Raw genomic sequence first — 22,416 nt, forward strand, 5'->3', positions numbered from 1 at the left:
GAACTGAAACATAGGACAACCACTGGAATTTTGTTTGCCAAACGATGCCACTGAGGTTCCTCTTCTTCACATCCAGTGACGATACGAATTGAATCACTGAATGTAGACTTTAGAGACATGGGGATTATTCAACGAAGAGGAAGCTACGCTCTCAGAGTTGTCCTCTATATTCAATGCATAAGAGTTTGCACTATCATGAACTCCTATATCATTTAGTGGAACTCATGAAGATTTCAACCGTTCTCTGAAATATGAAATATTAAAATCAATTTCAACACATGGTCACTAGTAGAGATCGTAGCTTGATTTTAGGGTTTAATTTTGAGTCACGTTTCAAAAATATAGAATCCCAGTGTAGATATTAGGTCGATTTTCTACTACATAGCATGATATTTCTCTCACCACAATCGCATATTAGACTTCCACAAATTTGAAATGGGTTGTTGATTTAGTTTACAAGAGGGTTTCCACCATTGGTGCTCACCTCTCGGTTTGAATGACAAAGTCACTCATGGTCGTGCAATTAATTCATCAAAGGGTGGTGATTGTATAACACATGAAGATTTTCGAAGTCCCTTGGAGTATGTAAAATCTCTAGGTCATAGGTATTCTAGCACTGTAAACAAAGGTGAAAGCTCTGTTGCAGGGCAATGTTGGAAGTATGGGGAACATCCCTCAAATGCCTTGTGACAAACCTTAAACAAGGAGGTGGATAAATTCAGTAAGCCTTCTCTTTTGTCAACTGGGATTCAAGGAAGGAGAGCTCTCAATCACTGCTTTGGGCCATATTGGACTCGAAGTATAGGGCAGGGAAGGTGATTATACTATGTGGATAGATAAATTGTACAACACTTTAGACCAAGATGGCTGCGGTGATGGATTGACAATCCATGACAAATTTTGGTTATCGTAGTTCTCTGTTCAGGTCTAGTTCTTACTATTTATTTCTCAAACTTGGAAACAATACCGTATTCTCGTCGCAAACATTTCATTTTGATATCCAATGAGATGGAAAAAAAGATTAGCGAAAACCAATTTAAGCAAGTGAGCCACTCTTCTCTTGATACCGTTGGTGCTTTGTTATGGTAAAATGGTTGAAACTTGAAAGTATATATTTTTAGGTTATAAGTCTAGCTCCCCTTTGTTTTGGGTTGGATTTGAGGTATTTGTCCCACTAGCACTATGCTGATCTTTTAATTGCCTCTTTACCAAACTCCTCGAGAGTTGATTTGACTCAAGTATGACTCCAATCTTTGGGGAAATGATCAAATCAGGCCCATTGAGAAATAACTTGGTCTAGAGCATTGTCGTAGTAGTCAAATTGACTATCAAACTTTATTCTATCTACAAAAGGACAGAAAACAAGTTGTTATCCTTGTGTATTTATCCGATTTCATAACTTGGTCTCATAACATACATATGGAAAACCACCCGACGATGCCCAAAATCCATGGAATTTTGTTGGATGTGTTATCATCTATAACACCCATGGATGTTATAGAAAAGTAGGACCCAAGTAGAGATCACATCCATTGACACGACCCCTTTTGGTTGCAAGGACTGGAGTGGTTCTTGAGGTTTGGAAGTTAGAAAGTTTTTCCCCTTTAGTGTGGAATTGTGCACCCCATAAGGTGACATTGATGATGTACCCTGACATATAGCACAAGGAGGTAGTTTCCTTTCACATTGCCGACTCCTCCTTTCAGCACTCCTTTGCACCTCTCGATGTAATTTCTAGTTCTAGATTCTTCTCCACTTCATTTAGTGGACCATCCCTTTCTTTGTGTTTTTCTCTTTCCTTGTTAACCACCTTTTCCTCAACTCTCTTCAAAGCATTTAAAAATTGTTCACAATTAGTGTTATCCTATGAAGGACCATACTTCAACCAATTTACCTTCTCCATATTTTGAATTTTCTCCTTGTTGGTCCACCATGAATTAAACTTGCAAGGAACTCCTGACTTTGGATCATTTTTATCCAATTCCAAAAGAACATAGAAGTGATGTGAGCATCTATTGGATCCCACCCATGGCCTATAATTTTCCACATTCTATAAAATCCTCCCATTAATAGAAACCTATCAAGCCTCTTTGAAACACAATTTGTCCTTGATCTATTATTGCTTCAGGTTGGCTTGACAATTAAATTTACTTATTAAGGTATATAGGTTTTTGTGGTCTGAATTATTGATCAATGAAGGAATATCCATCGATTGAAGAGTTTTAGTTGATGTTTCGGAACCACAATCCAAGTCCATCATCAAGACATAAGAAAAATATGAAGAGTAGAGAAGATATAAATAGTAGATGGTTGTGCTTATTCTAACCCTAAAGACCGACAATAAAATGAATAATATGATTAATATTTAATGATCTGATTAATAATGCGTAATATTAATTTTGTAATAATATATAGTTGATAGTAAATAATATAATAATAAATTAATTAATATACCAATAATAACCTAAACATAATATGTAACTTAATTGCAATATATATATATATATATATATATATATATATATATATATATATATATATATATATATATACCTTAGAAGTATCGTGCGTGTGTGTATATATAGATACACACACAAGATAAGGTATTACTTAATAAATTATAGAGTGAATAATTAAATCATAATTTATATAATGTATTATAACATATGTGACTAATATAGCAAAATCAAAAGAAAACAAGGCCTAAACAATGGAATAAACAAGACAATATGATGAAAACCAAAGGAAGAAAGAATAATAATTTAGAGGAAAAGGTAGAGATTACCTTTGAGGACAATCTTCAGTCAAACTACAATGACTTTGGAAATAATTTTGTAAATGTAGTTGCATAGGGAGATAGGCCTAAAGCCCTCAAATGCCTCGGGACAATCTAGTTTTGGAATGAAAGTAATAAAAGTGAAATTAAAAGATACACCACTCTCCCAAAATTTCTCACTTATTCAACAACTCTAAGTGGCTCCTCATCCAATAGGTCAAAAAATTCAACATATAATTTCATAGTCTAGCCATTCCAGTTCAGTCTTCTTTCTTTCTTGAAGGATTTGAGAATATAAACAAGTTCCTCCCTTGTGATCACTCTATGCATCCTCTTACTCCCCTCTTCTCTAACCACTCTAGGGAAATAAGACACCACCTCGAGAATTAAAATTTTCATGTGTCTGGTCGACATTACTCATGAGCTCAACTATGGTAAAAGTGGTTATGAAACACACAATAGTGTGATCTCCCTATAAAATGACGAACAAGATGCCCATTAAAACTCTCAAAACACCGATTTATTTATTGCATCTGATAGTGTTACGACTTATAAAATTAACGAATTATTCGATAATAATAATGTAAGGCACAAAGGAGGTATCGAACACAATATTAACCATAACAAGCCTTCACTCCTCTCACATAATAAAAACAATAAAAAAGTTGTCAATTTGTCAAACCATGTGTTAGATAACACTGAGCAAGAAGTACTAAAAAAAGGATTGAATTTTGCCATTACACCTAAATTCATACCTTTTGATGACATCATCTACAATATTCAAGAAAGTATACAAGTACTAACAAATGAAGATAAATATTGTATTAGGCAAGACTATTCGATTATTTTGAGGAGAGCGAAACCCCCTAGGAGCAACATCAACAAAGAGGAACACCAAGCTCTCAAGAATCTTAGAAATAACCATGACATTGTTATCTTAAAAAACTAATAAAGGAGGACCCACAGTGGTTATGAACCTGCAAGACTATAATAGAAAAATGATTGAACATGTTACTGAGAATGTTAGTTACAGGAAACTGTCCCAAAAACCTATCTCTAAAGTAATTAAAGAAGTTAAAAAAGCCATAAAGTATTCTAACCTTGATGATAGCATCAAGAAACGATTGATACCCACCAGTGAAATTACCCCTATAATTTATGGAGCCTAAAAAATCCATAAGAATGATGTTCCTTTAAGACCAATAGTGAACACTATTGGTTCCCCAACCTACCAATTGTCTAAATTTGTTGCAAAGGCTCTTAGTCCTCTACTTGTCCACACAGACTCACTCATCAAGGACTCCAATCATTTTGTTCAATTAATTAAAGAAGAAAAAGTTAGCTCTAATGACATTATTATAAGCTTTGATGTAGTTTCCATTTTCACCAAAATCCCTCTTAGTGAAGCTATTAAAGTGGTTAAAGATGTGGCAAACCCAATTATAGATAGACTGGCTAAAGTATGTCTTAAGTCAACATTTTTCAGCTTTAAAGGAGAATTTTACGAGCAAACCAGTGAGGTGGAGATGGACTCTCCACTTTCACCTATAATAGCTAACCTCTACATGGAAAGTTTTGAGAATAGAACTCTTAACACTTATTATCTCAAACCAAAAATAGGGAAGAGATTTGTTGATGAAACTAAAGTTATTTTTCGTCATGGTAAGGAAGAAATTTCTAAATTTCTCCAACACCTCAGTAATATCTATAATGACATCCAATTCACCATGGAAGCTGAAGAAGATGGTTGCATCCCCTTCTTAGATGTCCTTATCATTAGAAAACCTTATGTAAATCTTGATCATAGGGTTCACCGAAAGAAAACTCATACAAAAAATTACCTGCATGCTGACCCTCACCATCATGCCTCTCGAAAGATTGGATTCATTAGAACCTTAGCTTCTAAAGCCCTCAAAATATCGACTGTGGAACGTTAGGATAAAGAGAAAGAGCATTTGATTAAAGTCTTCAGTGGTCTTGGTTATAACAAGAAGGATATTAATGACACCCTTCAAAAAGCACTTAAAAATCATGACAATTTTCCTCATAACACCAACAACAAAACCCTAGGTAGGACTGCATATCTTCCTTACCTCAAAGGTACCACTGACAAAATTTCCAAAGTCCTGAAGAAAAAAGAAATCAAAACATGTTTTAGACCTCACACTACCATTAGACAAATGATGAAATACGTGAAAGATAACATTGACCACTTCTAATACAAAGGTGTTTACATGTTAGATTGCTCATGTGGAAAATGCTATAATGGTGAGACCAGACGTTCCCTTAAGGAAAAGATCAAGGAACATAGTGCTGATATCAAACATGAGAGGATCAAGAACTCAACTATTGCTAAGCATGCCATAAAAACTAAGCATCATGTAAACTTGGAAAATACCAAAATTCTCGCCTAGGAAGACCATTATTACAAACGCCGATTAAGAGAAGCTCTTGATATAAAAAAACACCCTAACAATGTCAATATTGATAATGGCTTGGAGATCAATAGAAATTGGTGGCCCTTTCTAACCAAAGAGAATTAAGATATTTTCCTTCACTCATCCTTTTCTCCCTCATATTATTTCCCTACCCCCATTTGCTCATGTTTTCTTTTCCTTTCTTGATTATTCCTTCTCTACTTATTATATCCCCCTTTCCCCTTTCCCCTTTCTATTCTTTTTTTTCTTTCTCTCTACCTTTCCCTCTCAATTATTATTCTTTCTTCCTTTGGTTTTCATCATATTATTTTATTTATTCCTTTGTTTAGGTCTTGCTTTGCTTCTTTTAATTTCATTATATCAATCACATATGTTATAGTACATTCCATATACTATTATTGAATTATTTACTTTGTAACATATTAGGTTATATATATGTGTGTGTGTATTATGTTTAGGCTATTATTGATATATTAGTAATACTATTATTATATTATTTACTATTAATTATATATTATTATAAAATTAATATTATACATTATCAATCATATTATTCATTTTCTTGTCGACCATTAGGGTTAGAATAAGCACAACCATCTACTATTTATATATTCTCTACTCTTCATATTTTTCTTAAGTCTTGATGATGAACCAAGATTGTGGTTCATAAACATCGACCAAAACTCTTCAATATGTGGATCTTCCTTCATTAATCAACAACTTTACTTACTGCCAAGTATGGAATCTTTGTTTGACTTTTACCTCTTCACGTGCACTTTAAAACTCCGTATATGCCCCCCCCGCTCTCTTTCTCTCTCCTATCAAAAATTTTGGCCCAAATTCAGTGATATGGGGTTTAACGGTAAGTTTCACTGGGTGAAACCCATGAGATGAGGGTTCAAATCTCATTGAGTATATATATGACCTGTTGTGTCTTGGCTAGAAGAGTAGGTGACCCTATAGTGGACGTCTCGGCTCTTGTTGAGGCATAAGTTTCCTGCTATTGTGCGGCTTGCAGGCGGTTGCACCTAGCCTAGGTTTATAGTGGCAGCCAGTTAGATTTGACCTGGGTCTGTTCAGGATAACTCTCACCAGTTACCGATTATCCTAGATTTAAAAAAATAAAAATAAATTTGGCCCAAGCCCAAAAATGATTTGTATATATTTTTATTATTTTCCTACTCTTTCTCTCTCAATTTACCATCCATAGATAAATTTGAGCATAGATTAGTGTAACAATCGAAAAAAATGTAGTTGACTATAGGCCAATGGAAAAACTGCTTCAATACCAATGGGAGCGAAGCTCTTGGCCACTTAACTTGAACATTTGTGTGCAAACTTAAGTGGTCCTAATAGTTAAGAACACATGTTTCCTCCCTGATGTCACAAGTTCACAACCAAAGGGGGTCAAGTTTGTAATGTTGATTTATTAATAATGACCCATTGTGATGAGGCTCGAGTGGTACACATCCCCTTGGTGTGGGATCCCTAAATGATCATTGATGGAAGTGCCTTTGAACATCTTAGCCGTTGCCAAGCCAAAAGCCCCCGCTTGTATTGGCTTGTAGGTTATCAATACTACTTCACCCAATTTTGCAGTAAAAAAAGAAGTTGAGTATCCATTATGATAAGGACAAACCATATATTCTTTGAAGAATAAATAATTATTATTCATTATTAATTGTCATATTCTCGAAATACATTAGGCTTGCATAAGTCATGTCCTTTGCAAAATACATAATATATCATTTTTACATATTAATAACAACATTGCATAATAACTTTCTCATAAATATTCTTACACAATATTTATTAACATATTGCTATAATACATTTAATATATCTTAACAATCTTACACTTATAAACATCTATATAAAAAAGCTAACCCACTTTTTCCTTTTTTATTGTCATTTTTCATAATAAATCATGTCGTTAGACCAAATACACAATATATAATTATTATATGTTAATAACCACATTCATAGTAACTTTCTCATAAATATTCTTAAATAATATTTATTTATTACATAACTATAATAAATTAATATACCTTAATCATCTTACAATTACACTTGAGATGATATCTCATCCTTATCCATGTAAAGCGCTATACACAATATATAATTATTATATATTAATAACCACATTCATAATAACTTTCTCATAAATATTCTTAAATAATATTTATTTATTACATAACTATAATAAATTAATATACCTTAATCATCTTACAATTACACTTGATATGCTATCTCATCCTTATCCATGTAAAGAGCAGTACCCACCTTTTCCTTTTTTTAATACTACCACATCCTTACCCGGGTAAAGAACCTTACCCACTCTTTCCTTTTTTATCTTTTCACATCAAGTTTTATTGGCCAAGTTCCACCATTCTCAACATTAAAATTAAATAAAATCACTTTAAAATGTAAATCCATTTAAATATATAGAAAAATTTAATATTTAAATAAAATATATTATGATCCATTTTTATAGGTGTAATGTATTAGTGCATCCATATAAATTAAATGGTTGGTAATTAACTTATTTCATAATATCATATTGTTTAGATTACAAAAATTAAAAGATTAATTAAATTATAATTTTATTTTAAATTATTATTATTGCATCGAGAGGTGCCGTAGAGATGTTGTACTGTCCCGTCCTACATTTAGACTTGGTCAAATTATATTAAAATAAAATAAAAAATTTAAAAAATGAAATGAAATAATTAATTATTGAATTATTAATAAAACATGTTGTACTGTCCCGTCCTACATTTAGACTTGGTCAAATTACATAAAAATAAAATAAAAAATTAAAAAATGAAATGAAATAATTAATTATTTTAATTATTAATAAAACATTTTTACTGAGTCAAATCACAAAAAAATAAAAATAAGAAACAACAACCTATCTTAACTCTTGATCTACCAAACAGAGGGATCAAATCTCTTTTCACTCTAAAAGAGGGAGAAACATAATAGATCCAGAGTTAAAATGAACCTATGCTCGTTATTAATTATAAAAAGAATTAATATATGATTTAAACAATATTATTAACCATGAAGAATGACCCCACTTTACCATGTAAATTTTTAATTTGTAAATAGTTTTTGTTAAGATACCATAACTTATTAATACCACATGTTCAATATGACACGTGTTGATATGCCATTTTATTTAATTAATTAATTTGAGATAAATTCATTAAAAAACATAACTATCTTAAAAATAAATATTAACTCTTGATATTTGAATACTTTTATGAATATTCTAACATATTTTACGAAAGTTATTTTTATATCACCCATCTAATAATCACTGATAATTAACTTAAAATTTTGAAAAACTCATTTAATAATTAACTTAAAATTTTGAAAAACCTATTTTATAATAGACATATCTATAACAGAATTAATCACTTTATAAATCAAAATAATTTACTTTTCATTACTTATATTATTAATTATATTAAATAATTTGATGTATTAATACAAACTCGTAATGTTTAAAAGGCGATATGATAATCAAAGTGACAAATGACATATACCAAAATTTGTTATATTATTAATTATGTTAAATAATTTGATGTATTAATACAAACTGGTAATGTTTAAAAGGCTATACCAAAAATACTAAAGATGACCATTTGTAAACCTAAATAATGCAATTTACACCTATCTCCAAAGGAACTCACACCAAATGATGAGGATCCCAAAATAACACCACTTCACATGTCCCCAATGATCAAAATACAAGGTGATGGGACCGGCAACCCGTGATGAACTGGTGAAAGTTGATGGAGACAGGAAGAGATTTCCTAAATCCTAAAGGGATAAAAGTACGCCTCAAGTCCATGGAATGCTCAGAGTTGCGACTCGCGAGAGAGGGAGGAACTTTAGATTGCCCCGAGACTTGAGACATAACACAAGCAAAATTATTTGAATGAACTGTGGCTGTCATTTTCCAGTGTAAATGTGGGAATTCACCAAACCAAATAAACAAATCACATTGTACCAAGTTGCGCTGGATTCCCTGTGGACTGATGTCATTCTCTCTCTCTAGATTCTATTCGTGGAAAAAGTCATCCTCCTCTCAGACAAAAACATTGAATTGAACAATGAATGTAGTCCGAGCGCCAGACGAGGGTCATGAAAAATGTTCAACCGTACCCCCATTGCCGTTACACGGCTCTTGTTCAAACACTACCGGGCTCATTATAAGGCCATTCTAGAGCTGGAATTTTTTTCTTCCTCGCAAATTAGTAAGGAGGAATGGTGATCTGAGCTTTCGTTTGGAATTGCCAGGGCCAAGAGAGGGCCAAGAGAGAAAAACAGGTGGAATAGGAATTGAATGAGCATTCAGCAACATCATGACTCCCGGGTTGATCAACGCGAATCCTGTTGTGCATGCAAAGAAGGAACGAGAGCGACTCGTTCGGCCTGAGGATACGACCTCCAATGATTTCGATGCCCTTGATATATATGATATCCTGGTTTTGCAGTTCTTAATCTTACTTGATGTTTAGGACCGATTAATCCACGGTTTTGCTCAGTGCTTCTACTGTTTTTAAATATGATGTTTTGTTATGCAATTCTGGGTAGAACCCCTTTTTTTTTAGTTTTTTGTTGGTAAATAAACAAGCATTCCATTAGTATATAGTCGGATTCTTAATCTGGTCCTAGGGTTCCATCTTATATTAAAAAAAAAAATCAGAGTTTTTGCCAGGATCAGCTATTTGCCGGACAAAATCTATAGCAAAGAGAACATAATAAACGAGTCCATGACCATAGCGCACGTTGTACGTATGATACGTATTGAAGATACTAACATTGTCATCATAGCCACATGATACATATGTGAGATACTCACTTTGAACACAGCATTTGGTAGCTTGTGGTGAGTTTTGATATCTTTTAGTTGAACACCAATGAACATGGCATTGATCACCGCTTGTGGTTGTTCATTATCCCCAAAACTATGTGTAAATATCTCAAGGCTAGGTTGTTCAAACTAATACAAAATAAAAGAAAGTTTATCTTCAGATGGAAATCAATTAAAGTTGCAGCTCATCAGTTCCAGTTCCAATGGCTTCTGTCCACATGCCAATATTGCTCTGGGTTGTAGGGGTTTTTCCGGAACCGATTCCTGTGTCTGATCGGCGTTATTCTGATCTATCTTTGCTTTCAGCTCTTGATAGTGACTGGCCTTTACCATGCTCACCCATAGAGGGTGTGCAGGGGTTTGACTCCTCAATTTGCCTCCATGCCAAAAGGCAGTAGCCGGATAACAGTTGAAGATTGAGGTTTTTATGTCCCGCCAGTATTCAGTTATCTGTTTTGCATAGTATATTATGATTGTTGAATAACCTGTCTCGGCTAGTGTCAATCTTCAAATGATTTTCAAGAGATGAAAGATATATTTCCTTTTTATTGCTGCGTAAATTTTCCATCAGATTATTTCTTGACTTGGACCGCACATTCCGTGAGAGACATCAGAGATCCTGAGCACCCATACTCGCTGGAACAACTTAGCGTTCTGTCTGAGGAATCCGTTACAGTAGATGAAAAACTTGGCCGCATATTGTAAGTAATGTTTTTTTGTCTGAATTTCCCTCTCATGCGCTGGTGAAATTTATTTTGTTCAAATCCTCACATACCCACTGGTGGATTCTAGTAATACGCTTTTTTGTTTGAATTGCTTTCTCCTGCTCCGGTGAAATTTATTTTGTTCAAATCTTCACATACTTACTGGTGGATTCTAGTTTCATTTTACTAGACACGTTTTCCATAATCTCATCAACGGGAGAACTTAAGACTCTTTGACAATATATTTTTTGGGTATGTCATAGTTATGGATCCTTTGCCAACTAGGCTATGAGCCTTGGCAATATCAATAAACTGAAACCAACAATTATTGTTGAAGTTTGAACAACTCCCTTGATTACTCCTTCCTCACATAAGAGTGGATACAGATCAACCACCGGTCAAACCCAGAACAAATAAGACTTCCTCTCAAGCCCACTTCTTGAAGTATTGATCTTAAAACAAACCTTCTGCCTCAGATAAGATTTAATCGGGATGACTCTTTCAAAGGTTTACTCTTAAACGATTACTTTCTATTCTGAAAACTATAGTCAACATCTATATGTTCAATTTATATGGTGAAATTGCCATTGCTTTTGTGCCCAAAGGAAACTGTAATACATGAACTTGATAATACTCTAGAACTACAGCAGTTGGTCCACAAAGCCGAAAAGATAATTTGGAATAATTGTTACATCATGTTCAAGAAACTGGAATTGAAAAGAGAAGGAGAGGAGATACTGAAGTAGGCTTCTAATTCAGCATCTCCTTTAACATTTGAAATATGAGAAATTGAGAGACAAATTTTGGGTGGGAAGCAACTCAGGTATAAGCAAAAGGTAGTTTTTATAAATCCTGCATATCAAGTTGTTATAACCTCCCAATATGTGAGCTGTTATGAGCAGGTAGTGGGTGACATTCTTTCCAATTATCAGTGTTGAAGGGGGAAGGCCTATTATGGTTAACTGTTAACATCCTCATCGTATAGATTTAACCTGTCATTCCAAAGGTAGTTATCCAATCCTTTGGATGGGATCTCTTGGATTTCAAATATTTGGAACATTCTCCACTGAAGATTAGAAGTGGGATTAGACACTTGATATTATGATAATAGCTAGTCAACAAGAAGAATCTACTTCTAGCTCAAAATAGGGATGGGCAGTAGCAACATAGAATGCAGGGAGGTGATCCTTGGAATTTTAATTCCTACCTTGCAAATATGAATGTTCCTCTAAGAAGCTTTTAACATTAAGGGAACTTCAGCTCCATAATTGTACATCACATTGTATGCTTACCATTTGCAATTTTTTGTTGTCTCAAACTCTATTGACTGTTTTGAATGTTTGAATCTGTAAGGACCCACACATTTACACTAGACTTTGAATCAATTCAACCCACCGAGGTTGGATCTTAGACTTTAGTACCAGGAGCAGATATTTCAATCATGTTTGAGTTTGTCCACCTATTTGATATCAAAGCACATTCCTATATATATAAGTAGTAGCGGCATAGAATTCAGGCAGTCAATCCTTGGAATTTTAATTTATACCTTGTAAGTTTGAATCTTCTGTTAAGAAGCTTAAAAAATTGACGGAACTTCAGCTCGATAATTGTACATAACATTGAATTAATACCATCTGCAGTTTTTTGTTGTTGTGCCAAACTATATTGACTGATATGAGTGTTGAATCTGTAAGGACACACACATTTGCACTAGACTTTGAATTGACGTTAGAAGCAAATATTGCAACCGGGCTTGATTTTTTCCACCTATTTGGTATCGAAGCACATTCCTGGTATCAGGGAGACCATATCTCGGTATGCTAGCCCCTCTGGGTTCTGATTAACCCTCCAGGCTATTACCTGATAGAATCAATGAATATTAGTAAGGCATTCTCCTTTCTTTTTATCACTTCTAAATATGATCAACAGACATGCCAAATTTCATGGAAGCACAATAGCGAGCCAGGACCTTATCCGACTTTCACTGTGTTGATAATGGCTTTGGATATCAAGTTTTGCTGACCACCATTCCATTGGCCGAATGGGAAGTTTGGTACTGGGTACATGGCATCCCCTTGTTTGAGGTTTCAAATGTAAATAGTGTTCACCAATTAATCCTAGAGCTTTAATAGTTTCCATTGCATGCTAAACAATCTATTTTTCCATAAATGTAAATTTATATGCATTTGTGGTTGTCGGCTATTAGGGAGAGTAAGTCATAACAGTCCTTCTGTATATATGAGCATTAAACCAAGCAGTAAAATCTAACCATAGGAGTAACATGCTACCTGTTGGAAAAGTCAAAAGTGCACAATTTAGGATTAGGCATGTCTTAACATACATTATAAAAATCTGCAAACATTAAAATGTTAAAGAATAAGCCATTAGAAACCTCTGACTAAGGGCTGTCTGCAGAATGAAAAGGTCAAGTGAGGCCAAGAGAGTCAAGACAGCCTCTTGCACTGATGCAAATATCGCACAACATTTCAGGTCATACAACCGAATTTGTCATGAGGGAGATTGAACAATGGGGGAAAGATTTGCAAGTATTTAGCCATTATGCCACAAAGGAGCTAATGACTTCAGATCAAATGCCACCTTTTTCTAAGGCACTCAATAATTAGACTAATGGCTTTGTCTTATCACTGGGGCATCCAATTTCAACGTTGAGCCATTTTGGACCCTCTTTATCTCCAGATTGATTTCAAGGAAAGGGCTTGCATGCATATCCATGTCATGTGGGACCATGATCCATAGAAGAAGGGTAGGTTGCATCTTTGACCCCTAAGTCTCACCATCTACACAAAAAAAAATGTCCAATCAAACCTTTGCAAGGGCCAATACGCAAGCCATAAATTGGTTTGTTGAACATATTTGTATTTTCTAGAAGAAACAGAATACGCATCGTGGTGGAAATGCATAGGATAAATTAATTTTTTTAGCTTTCAGATAATGCAAAGTTTGTTGAATTTGAGGCTAAGATGCCCACCTTGAACCTAATAGTCTTTTTCTTAGTAGAGCAATTTACTATGGAAGAAGGCTAAAAATTCTATGTTTTCGACCTTTTCTGGTTTGCCATCACTGGAATTCAGTGTGAAATTTCCCAACCATAGTAATTTGGCAAATTATTTCCTAGTAATTTCCTTGCTGAAAATTAATTTAAATTACAGTTTACTGAATAAAATACACTACTGGGATTTTTAACTGACAAATAAAATAACTAGCGGAAGCACATGAAACCAATTTCGACACATGCAGACAAAATATTTCTGCCCTTCAAATCTGCTTTTCATTAAATAATTATCAAAGCATACAAGGGCTTCCTTCCTTGGAGAAAGGTCCATAGAGAAAATACTGAAAAAAATTACAACAGTTAAAAACCTGGCTTATCAGCCCCTAAAGAAGCTCGACTGCACCTTTGCTGGCTGTACAGCCTAGCCGTCACCTGTATGACCTCCCACTGCTCTGCTGCTGCTGTAACCATGCGACATGTGCAGCCTGCTCATGCCCAGCCCTGCTGTACCTGTGTCGTATGGCTTGTGTATGGCTGATGCTTTGCTATACCTGCATTTTTGGCCTGCGTACAACCTCTCAGTTGCCTGCTGTTGCTGCTGCTCGTACATCTCTGCAATTTGGTGCCTAGAAAACCTATATGGCCTCCCTGCTTTACGACCTCCACACTATTTTCTGAATCTGAAGTTCTTGTTGCTGCTGCATTGTTTCCTTTCCTCCTCAGCTTGAACATTGGATGAAGATCCTTTATCACCCTTTTCTGTGTTCTCCTTGGATCACTGTCCTTTGTGACTCAATCATTCAATGCCTCTTGTGTTTCTTTCTCTTCACCTACCCTTGCTTTTATAACCTTGAGTCTTGACTGAGTCGATTAACCCTAATCTCCAAAATGATTGATGATTGAGATTAGGTCTCACCTCACTTGAGATCAACAGTCAAGATTCATCTAATTTGCTAATGTTAAAACCTTTGCATTTTATTAGATCAAACTCATTTTTATGAAAAACGCTTCACTTTAATAATTCCTTTAGTTAAAGTGAATTACTAAGGTAAAGACTTTGGAAGGCTTCCACATGTCTTGACACTTAGATCTGTGCAGAAGTTCCTTTTCAATGCTACAAACATCAACACTCCCTCTTAACGAGGAAGGTACTTCTTGAAGAGCCACTTAGAACTGGCTTTCCCTCCGGCCTTGTTACACTGTCCCACACATCATCCTCCACCATGGCATTCCTCCAAACTTGCTGGTTTGCTGCTTCTTCAATGATGCTACTCATTAGTGCCATATAGTTCAGAAACTTCTTCGGAGGCCTGCTTTCCCCAAATGTCTCCTAGGAGCCCCAACATGTTCCTCAGCATCCTTCAATATCTGTGTAAAACACCTGGATCTTTTGACAGAGATGGGAGGAGGAACTGACTCCTGCTCCCCACTTGAAGTTTGACTCCTTGAACTGGAAGCTGCTGAACGTTGTTCATCCTTTGGAGCTTCCTGCTCCTTGTCTTCTGTCACTGGTAGTGGGTCATGTGACTTTCTAGATCCCATGTTCTCCTCAAACTTCACATCCATGTTCACAACTGTCTTCCTTTGCTCTAGAATGAAGATCTTGTAAGCCTTTGAAGTTTTGTTGTACCCCACAAATATGCCCTTCTCTCCTGAAGACTCTAGCTTCATCCTTTTCTCCCTAGGCACATGGATGTTGTTAGTTTTTCAATAACAGATCTGATTTAATATTCCCAACAATTTAGTTTATACCTGATAATTAATTGACCCAGTAAATTAATTTTTTTTCTTTCTGAAAATTACTGAATAGAAAATACACTAACATTTAACTTTGATTTCACCGGAAATTCAATTGAAAATTAGTCACAAAACACAACAGAAATTTTCCCAACAAATTCTCCTTCAATTTCTATTACTCAGGAAAATTAGGGCTCCTTTAACAAGGAAAATGATCCTCAGAGAATACACAGAAAATATAGCACAAAGAACCTCGTTTTTTTGCCTCCTGGAAATTTTGGCCTCTTGACAAATTCAACCCACTGGAAATTCTCGGCCTTGGAAACAACTCGGCCTCCACCTATAAATTAAAGCTCCTTTTCCTCAGCTTGTATGACCTCTTGCGCACTAGAGAAAATTGCCTCTCTGCCCTTGTGCAAACCATGGCTGGAAAACTCGACCCTTCACAAATTTTGGCCTTTCCAAGTCTCAGCCTCCTCTCTCCACAAACTCGGTCTCGAATCCTTCTCCTGGAATCACCTCGCTCCACACCTTTCTCTTCTCTTCAGTCTTGAGTCTCTCACTCTCTTGAGAAAATCGCTCTCCCAAGCATCCAATGTGGTGACCTCCTTTTCCTTAGGGTTCTTTTATAATTTTCATTAAACCAAATATCTAACCCCAATCTTCTAAGGGAAGAGTGGCTAGGATTAGATCCTAAGCCTCACTTGAGATCAACAGTACAGATTATATCTAATTCACTAAAATGATTGAATTTAATTTTTGTTAGAAACCTTAGCTTAATAACCAATATTAATTAATTAATTAATGTGTTTTTCCTAAATTAAACTTAGGAAAGAAATCATAAAAGTCACTTACTCAACATAAGCAAGTATCTAAAGAGGCTTTTGGACATCTTCTGCACGCTTGACATCTAGCCTATGCAAAAGCACATGTCCGAGTGATCAACATCAACAGGTGTTTACTGGACAACCAAAGATCCGGAAGTGCCATATCTCTAGTTTCACCCTAGTGAATGCTTCCATTAGAGTCTTGTCCTTCAATATCCTGTGAGGACTCTTGTTTTGAATATATACTGCTGTATTACATGCCTCTGCCTAAAAAAACATAGGAAGAAATTGGTCATGAATCATACTCTTGGCAGCTTTGATGATGCACTTATTCTTTCTCTCTGCAACCCCGTTCTACTGTGGGTTGTATGAGATTGTCAACTCCCTCTTGATCCTTTTCTACTTGTAGAAATCCCTTTGGTCATTGGAAGTGTACTCACCCCCATTGTCAGACCTTAAAGACCTTGATATTCCTTTCTGTCTGGTTTTCACAAGAGCCTTAAACTCCTAAAATTGATTGAAAACCTCATCCCTGATCTTCATAAAATAGATCCAGGTTTTCCTAGAGAAGTCATCAATGAATGTCATACAGTAAAAATCTCTATGCATTGATGTCATTGACATTGGTCCACACACATATGAATGAATGAGATCCAAGTTACCCTTGGACCTACTCTTGTTGCTTGGAAAAACAACCTTGACATTCTTGCCAAGTGCACACCATCTCCACATGCCCTGTTGCTCAATGTCAAAATCTGGGAGATCAGTGACAATCTCCCTCTGAACCTGTAATGCCTTGTAGTGCAGGTGTCCCATCCCCCTATGCGATAACTCACATAGGTTGTCACTGTCATGTACCAAGGCTTGAATTGGCTTACCCTGCAACCTATATAAACTGCCCTCTTTAACCCCAATGACCACTATTGTGTCAAGGCTAGATCCCTGTAGATGAATGGGTACTTGCCCTTTCTGAAACATGATGACAAAACCCATGTTCTCCATAACATACACTGAGAGCAAATTCTTCCTTAGTCTTGGTACATATATTACATCTTGTGCCTGCAACAAACCACCTGAAGTTGGAGCAAGATTATTCACTCCTCCTTCCTTGCATACTTGGCATCATCACCAAGCTCCACATGATTCCCTAAATCTTTCTTCCTCAGACTGCTAAATAGCTTTCGTGCTTCTGTCATGTGACGAGATGCATCATTATCCAAGTGCCATTCACTCCTGGTGATTGTGCGGGTAGAATGGTAGGAAACTAGTGAGAGGTCCTTTTTAAACTTCCCAGCAAACTCATCCAATTAAGTTTTTGCTAATGTCGCTACTCGTTGTGTTTTTCCCTTACCCTTCTTCTTCGTTGGACACTAAGACGCACAATGTCCATTCTTGTGGCATATGAAACACTTGATCTTGCTTGAGTCTTTCTCTATCTCGCCTGTGAGGTTGAGTCCTCAGCTTTACCCTTCTTGCTGGAACCTTTTCCTTTGCCCTTTTTTGCCTGATTGAGAAGGCCTAGGTTCTCTTCTCCTCTTCCTTTCCTGTTTGCTTTGGACTCCTCCTGAGCCTCTTCTTGGGCGCAGTCATCCCAAAGCCTCTCAAAATTGAGAAGTTTCTACTGAGCATAGATAGCTTTGACAAATGGTTCCCAAGGCTTTGAGATCCATTTAGTGCCACATTAACTAGTTTTGCATCATCCACTCTCCCCAATAATTGCAAGCTAATCACATATTTGGGTGATTCTCATGAGATCGCTGGTGACATTATCAGATCTTGGCATCTGCATGGATATGGGCTTGTTCCTCAAGATTATCTTCCTATTCACATTCACTTTGGAATAAATCTACTAGAGTCTTGAACATTTCTCTAGCTGACTGCTTCTCAGACAAGTGAGGGATCAAATGATCCTTCACTGCATCCATTATCACTGTTTGAGCTCTGATGTTCTTCCTCTCATGAGCTGCTAATTGCATGGGGTCTGTCAGTGGAGTTACCTTGTCAACAATCTGCAAAAGGACATTTCCCTTAAAAAAAGGGTGACTCTTGCCTTCTAGGATAGGATTTTAAAACTCCATCCAACCTGTTTTCAAACCCTATAATTGCTGTTCCCATTTCTATATTTCATCAAATTGCTGTGTGTTTATTACTTCAACCACCCACAAGAATTTTATTGCTGGGTATTTTGCAAGTCGCACTACTGCGCCCTTAACTGCTGTACTGCCTCCTTGTACAAACTGCTGCACCCTTGACCTTTGGTAGGACATTCTGCTTGCCCTCTAAGGGTACGGCCTCCACCAATCTCACTGCTGGTTTATAGATCTGCTGAGATCTTCTTGTAGATCTAATGGATTTGCTGCAAGCTGCTGTGCAAACTTGAAATCAACCTCCCTCTCAGAGTGTAAGCTCTGGTAATATGTTAAATTTCCCAACACCTGTAAATTGGAAAATTACTTCGTAGTAATTTGTTGAAAATAATTTAAATTACAGCTTGCTGAATAAAATGCACTACTGATATTTTTAACTGGGAAATAAAATAACTAGCAGAAGCAAATGAAACCAATTTCCACACATGCACACAAAATATTTCTGCTCTTCAAGTCTGCTTTTCATTAAATAATTATCATAGCATACAAGGGCTCCCTTCCTGGGAAAAAGTTCCAGAGAAAATACTGGGAAAAATTACGGCCTTTTAAAACCTGGCTTATCAGTGCCTGAAGAAACTGGATGTGCACCTTTGCTGGCTGTATGGCCTAGCCACCATCACCTGTATGGCCTCCTACTGCTCTGCTGCGACTGTACCTGCACAACACATGCAACCTGCTCACACCCATTGGTGCTGTATATGTGCTGTACGTTATGTTCACAACCTCCACTGTGCTGTACCCGCGTGTAATGCCTATTGTTGCTCGTAGGACCCTGCACTTTAGTGCCCAGTAAACCTATATGGCCTTCACACATTTTTCTGAATCTGAATATCTTCTTGCTGCTGCACTATTTCCTTTCCTCCTCAGCCTGAAAATTGGGTGAAGATCCTTTCTCACCCTTGCTATGTTCTCCTTAAATCACTGTCCTTTATGACTGACATTATGGATTGTTTTTTGTGTTTTTTTCTCCTTCACCTAGCCCTGCTTTTATAATCTTGAGTTATGTGCAAATGAATTAAGCCTAACCTTGAAAGCAATGTTGCATGAAGCGGGGACAAAGTGGGGACGTTTTTTGTAAGCGGATACATTGAAGTGTCATTTACCAAAATTCTAGGAAGCGAAGCGTCTCGGAAGCGTCTACTATATATATATATATATTTTTTGTATTTATATTAAAAAAAAATCCAAAATACCAAATTAATTGTAGAAGATATGAAAACATGCATATTTGTACCTAAATCAAGATATGGCATCCACTATACATCAATGATTAATTATTCGAGCATCAACTATCTAGAATCTAGATTCTTCTTCTCTTGTCTCGCCTTTGCCTCCACCTCGATTGTCTAGGGATATTAGTCAACATTGCCCAATTTTGATCAAACTACCTAATCCAAGTCTTAAAATATGGTGGAAAAAGCTTAACATGCTTGATCAATGATTTTGACTTGATTGAAAGGTAATTTTTTGCTAAGGCCATGATAAGGGAGTTCAACAATTAACATTGCCAACATTAGGGTACATGAGCACATATAGGGCTTGGTGCTCTTGATTAAATGCCACTCTCATTGATCCCAAATTCCTGAAAACTGTTAAGTCCGCTAAATTTTGAATAGGATATGAAATTCTATTTCTCTATATGAAGTCTGATGAGGCTGGTACCACTTTCAAACATCTCGAGTCATTTCATGGTAATGTTAAAAATTTTAGTAAAAGGATGAGAATGAAAGATAAAGGAGAATGTCAAACATTACCATGAGGGAGCATCTAGGAAGCATTTAAGGAGCATCAAGGGAGCACCTTGGGAGTGTCCGAGAAGCCCCAACCCAACTTAAGTCAAAGAAAAATCTAAAAAAATTTAGAACCCTGCAGAACTGCCTATCTCTGTTTGGATCTGCTAGCAATCTATGCGGATCTGTGTTATATAAAAAATAAATTAATTAATAGTTATTAGGCAAAGGGCATGATCAAAGATCATGCCCATTCACCAAGAGGCACCCAAGGCAGTGTAAAGCCAGGGGCCTCCCACAAATTGTAATCATCTTCTATTTTTTAATAATAATAAATATGAATTTGTTGAGTATTTGAATGCGTTTGTGCCATCTCGTATCAGAGCGGGTTCTTTCCTTCGGCCCAGGGTCATCAAGATCGTGTTAATCGGTTCTGTGAAGTTGTCTTCTGGTTTTCCACTACATAGATCTTCGTCCTTCCGCTGTGCTCTGCCCTCGATTTTCGTCGCCGTCTTCCTCTCCGTTGGCTTATGGTGCCTCCCCGTCCGTGCTCCCTATCTCCATCAATGCTTTCCCATTCGTTATCCCCACATCCACGACCACGCACTCTCTGCGTCTGCACCAGTCCTGCTCGTCTGCTGCAACCCCGTCGACAACCACCCCACTGCAACTCCCCACTGTGATCTGACACACTGCCGGTCCCTATTGTTGGTGACCAATGCTGTTCTCCATTTCTTCGTGCCGACCATCGTGCCTGTTCGTGCTGAGCGTGTAACTTGTCCCTTGTTTGTGACCCCGTTAGTATAGATATTAATAAATTCCTTTATTATATGGTAATTTGAACTATTTATTATATAGTTGAATTTATTATATAAATAAATTATTATATAGTCCAATAAATATATAATTATTTATTTAAAAAAATATTATTATTATTTAAAAAAATGAAAATTAGTTCAAATTAAAGAAGAATTAAGCTGGCGGACAAATATACACCCCCACAAACCTGTTCAATGTCGTCGATGACAATGACCGATTTCAACAAAAAATTGATTGATCTTGAGAATAGGATTACTAGCCACTCCAATGATTTCAACCAAAAATTAATCGATCTCGAGAGTAAGGTTATCGGATATTCCGACGATATCAAGAAGCTTCAGGATACGACAAATCAGATAGAACAACAGCTCGGGCATAACTATCTCAAGTCCGAAATGAATCATAATCAGAGAATTATTAGAATAATGCTATTTTAGTGTTTAATGCTCATCTTAGGTCTTAATTAGCAGTTTCTTATTAAAAACTCGCTGTTTCTATTTTCTTAGTAGAAACTTGCTGTTTCTATTTCTTAGTAGAAACTTGCTGTTTCTGTAAATACAGTTGTATTATTTATTGAGCTTCACTGCTCATTGTAAATTAATTCAATTCATTCGTTGATTATGGTATCAGAGCTCAGGTATTTTTTTTCGAAATAATTTTTCGTTGTTTGAAAAATTTCGTGCTTCATTTTGAAATTGCTCTCTAGGAGTCTGATTTTTTTTTTTTTTTGGGAATTTACTGCATCATTGCAGATGCCATTGTTTCATTTGAGTACTTGCTTTCTTGCTGTTTGAGTTGCCCTCCGGTGGTCTCGTGAGGGTTTCTGGTGTCGTCCGAGAGATTCAATACACTGCCCTCGTGCTTCGTTCTGGCTAGGCTCGAACTACTCCCATCCTGCTTCATTGGACCCCCAAAGTCTGGCTGGTTTTGGCTTTGGCGTTGAAATTTTTGGACGCTTAAAGGACGCTGTTTGACGCTGTTCGAACTCGGATTTTTCGTTTTTGTTGCACCTGGTGGCGAACTGCTAGATAGCAACATTGCATCTACAAGATTCAACGGTTGTTTTTTGCCATTCTTCCGATCTTTTTGTGCAAAACCCTTGAAATTGAAATTTGCAAAGTGAACGTAGGATATACACCGAATGCAGGTAGTCTGAGTAGAGCTGCGCTATAAGGGCAGATTAAGTCAACGTAGAGGGAGACATAGTAGAAGGTGTTGACACGACAGTTCTTCAACATCGACGCTACCATGGCTCTGTTGGGCACCGCGACCCTGTCCGAACTGTAGAGTGCTCGATCAGTGGTGATTTCATCATCGACGGGACTCCATTCCTCGTC

The 22,416-nt window shown here is 36.4% G+C and overlaps 1 protein-coding gene across 1 annotated transcript in view; it reads left to right on the forward strand.

Annotated features, from left to right (window-relative positions):
- Positions 1–9,326: 9,326 nt before the first annotated feature.
- The window catches only part of LOC149257187 (protein AE7-like 1), a 112,916-nt gene continuing 99,826 nt past the window's right edge, over positions 9,327–22,416 (forward strand). Inside the window, exons 1-2 of the mRNA XM_089413700.1 lie at positions 9,327–9,705; positions 10,698–10,803. Coding sequence (XP_089269826.1) covers positions 9,591–9,705; positions 10,698–10,803 — 221 coding nt within the window. The 5' untranslated portion in view covers positions 9,327–9,590. The remainder of the gene's footprint in view (positions 9,706–10,697; positions 10,804–22,416) is intronic.

The sequence above is a fragment of the Pinus tabuliformis genome, chromosome 6 (assembly GCF_031772625.1).
Source record: "Pinus tabuliformis cultivar Carrire ecotype Pingquan chromosome 6, CPIR1, whole genome shotgun sequence".
NCBI classification, from domain to species: Eukaryota; Viridiplantae; Streptophyta; class Pinopsida; order Pinales; family Pinaceae; genus Pinus; species Pinus tabuliformis.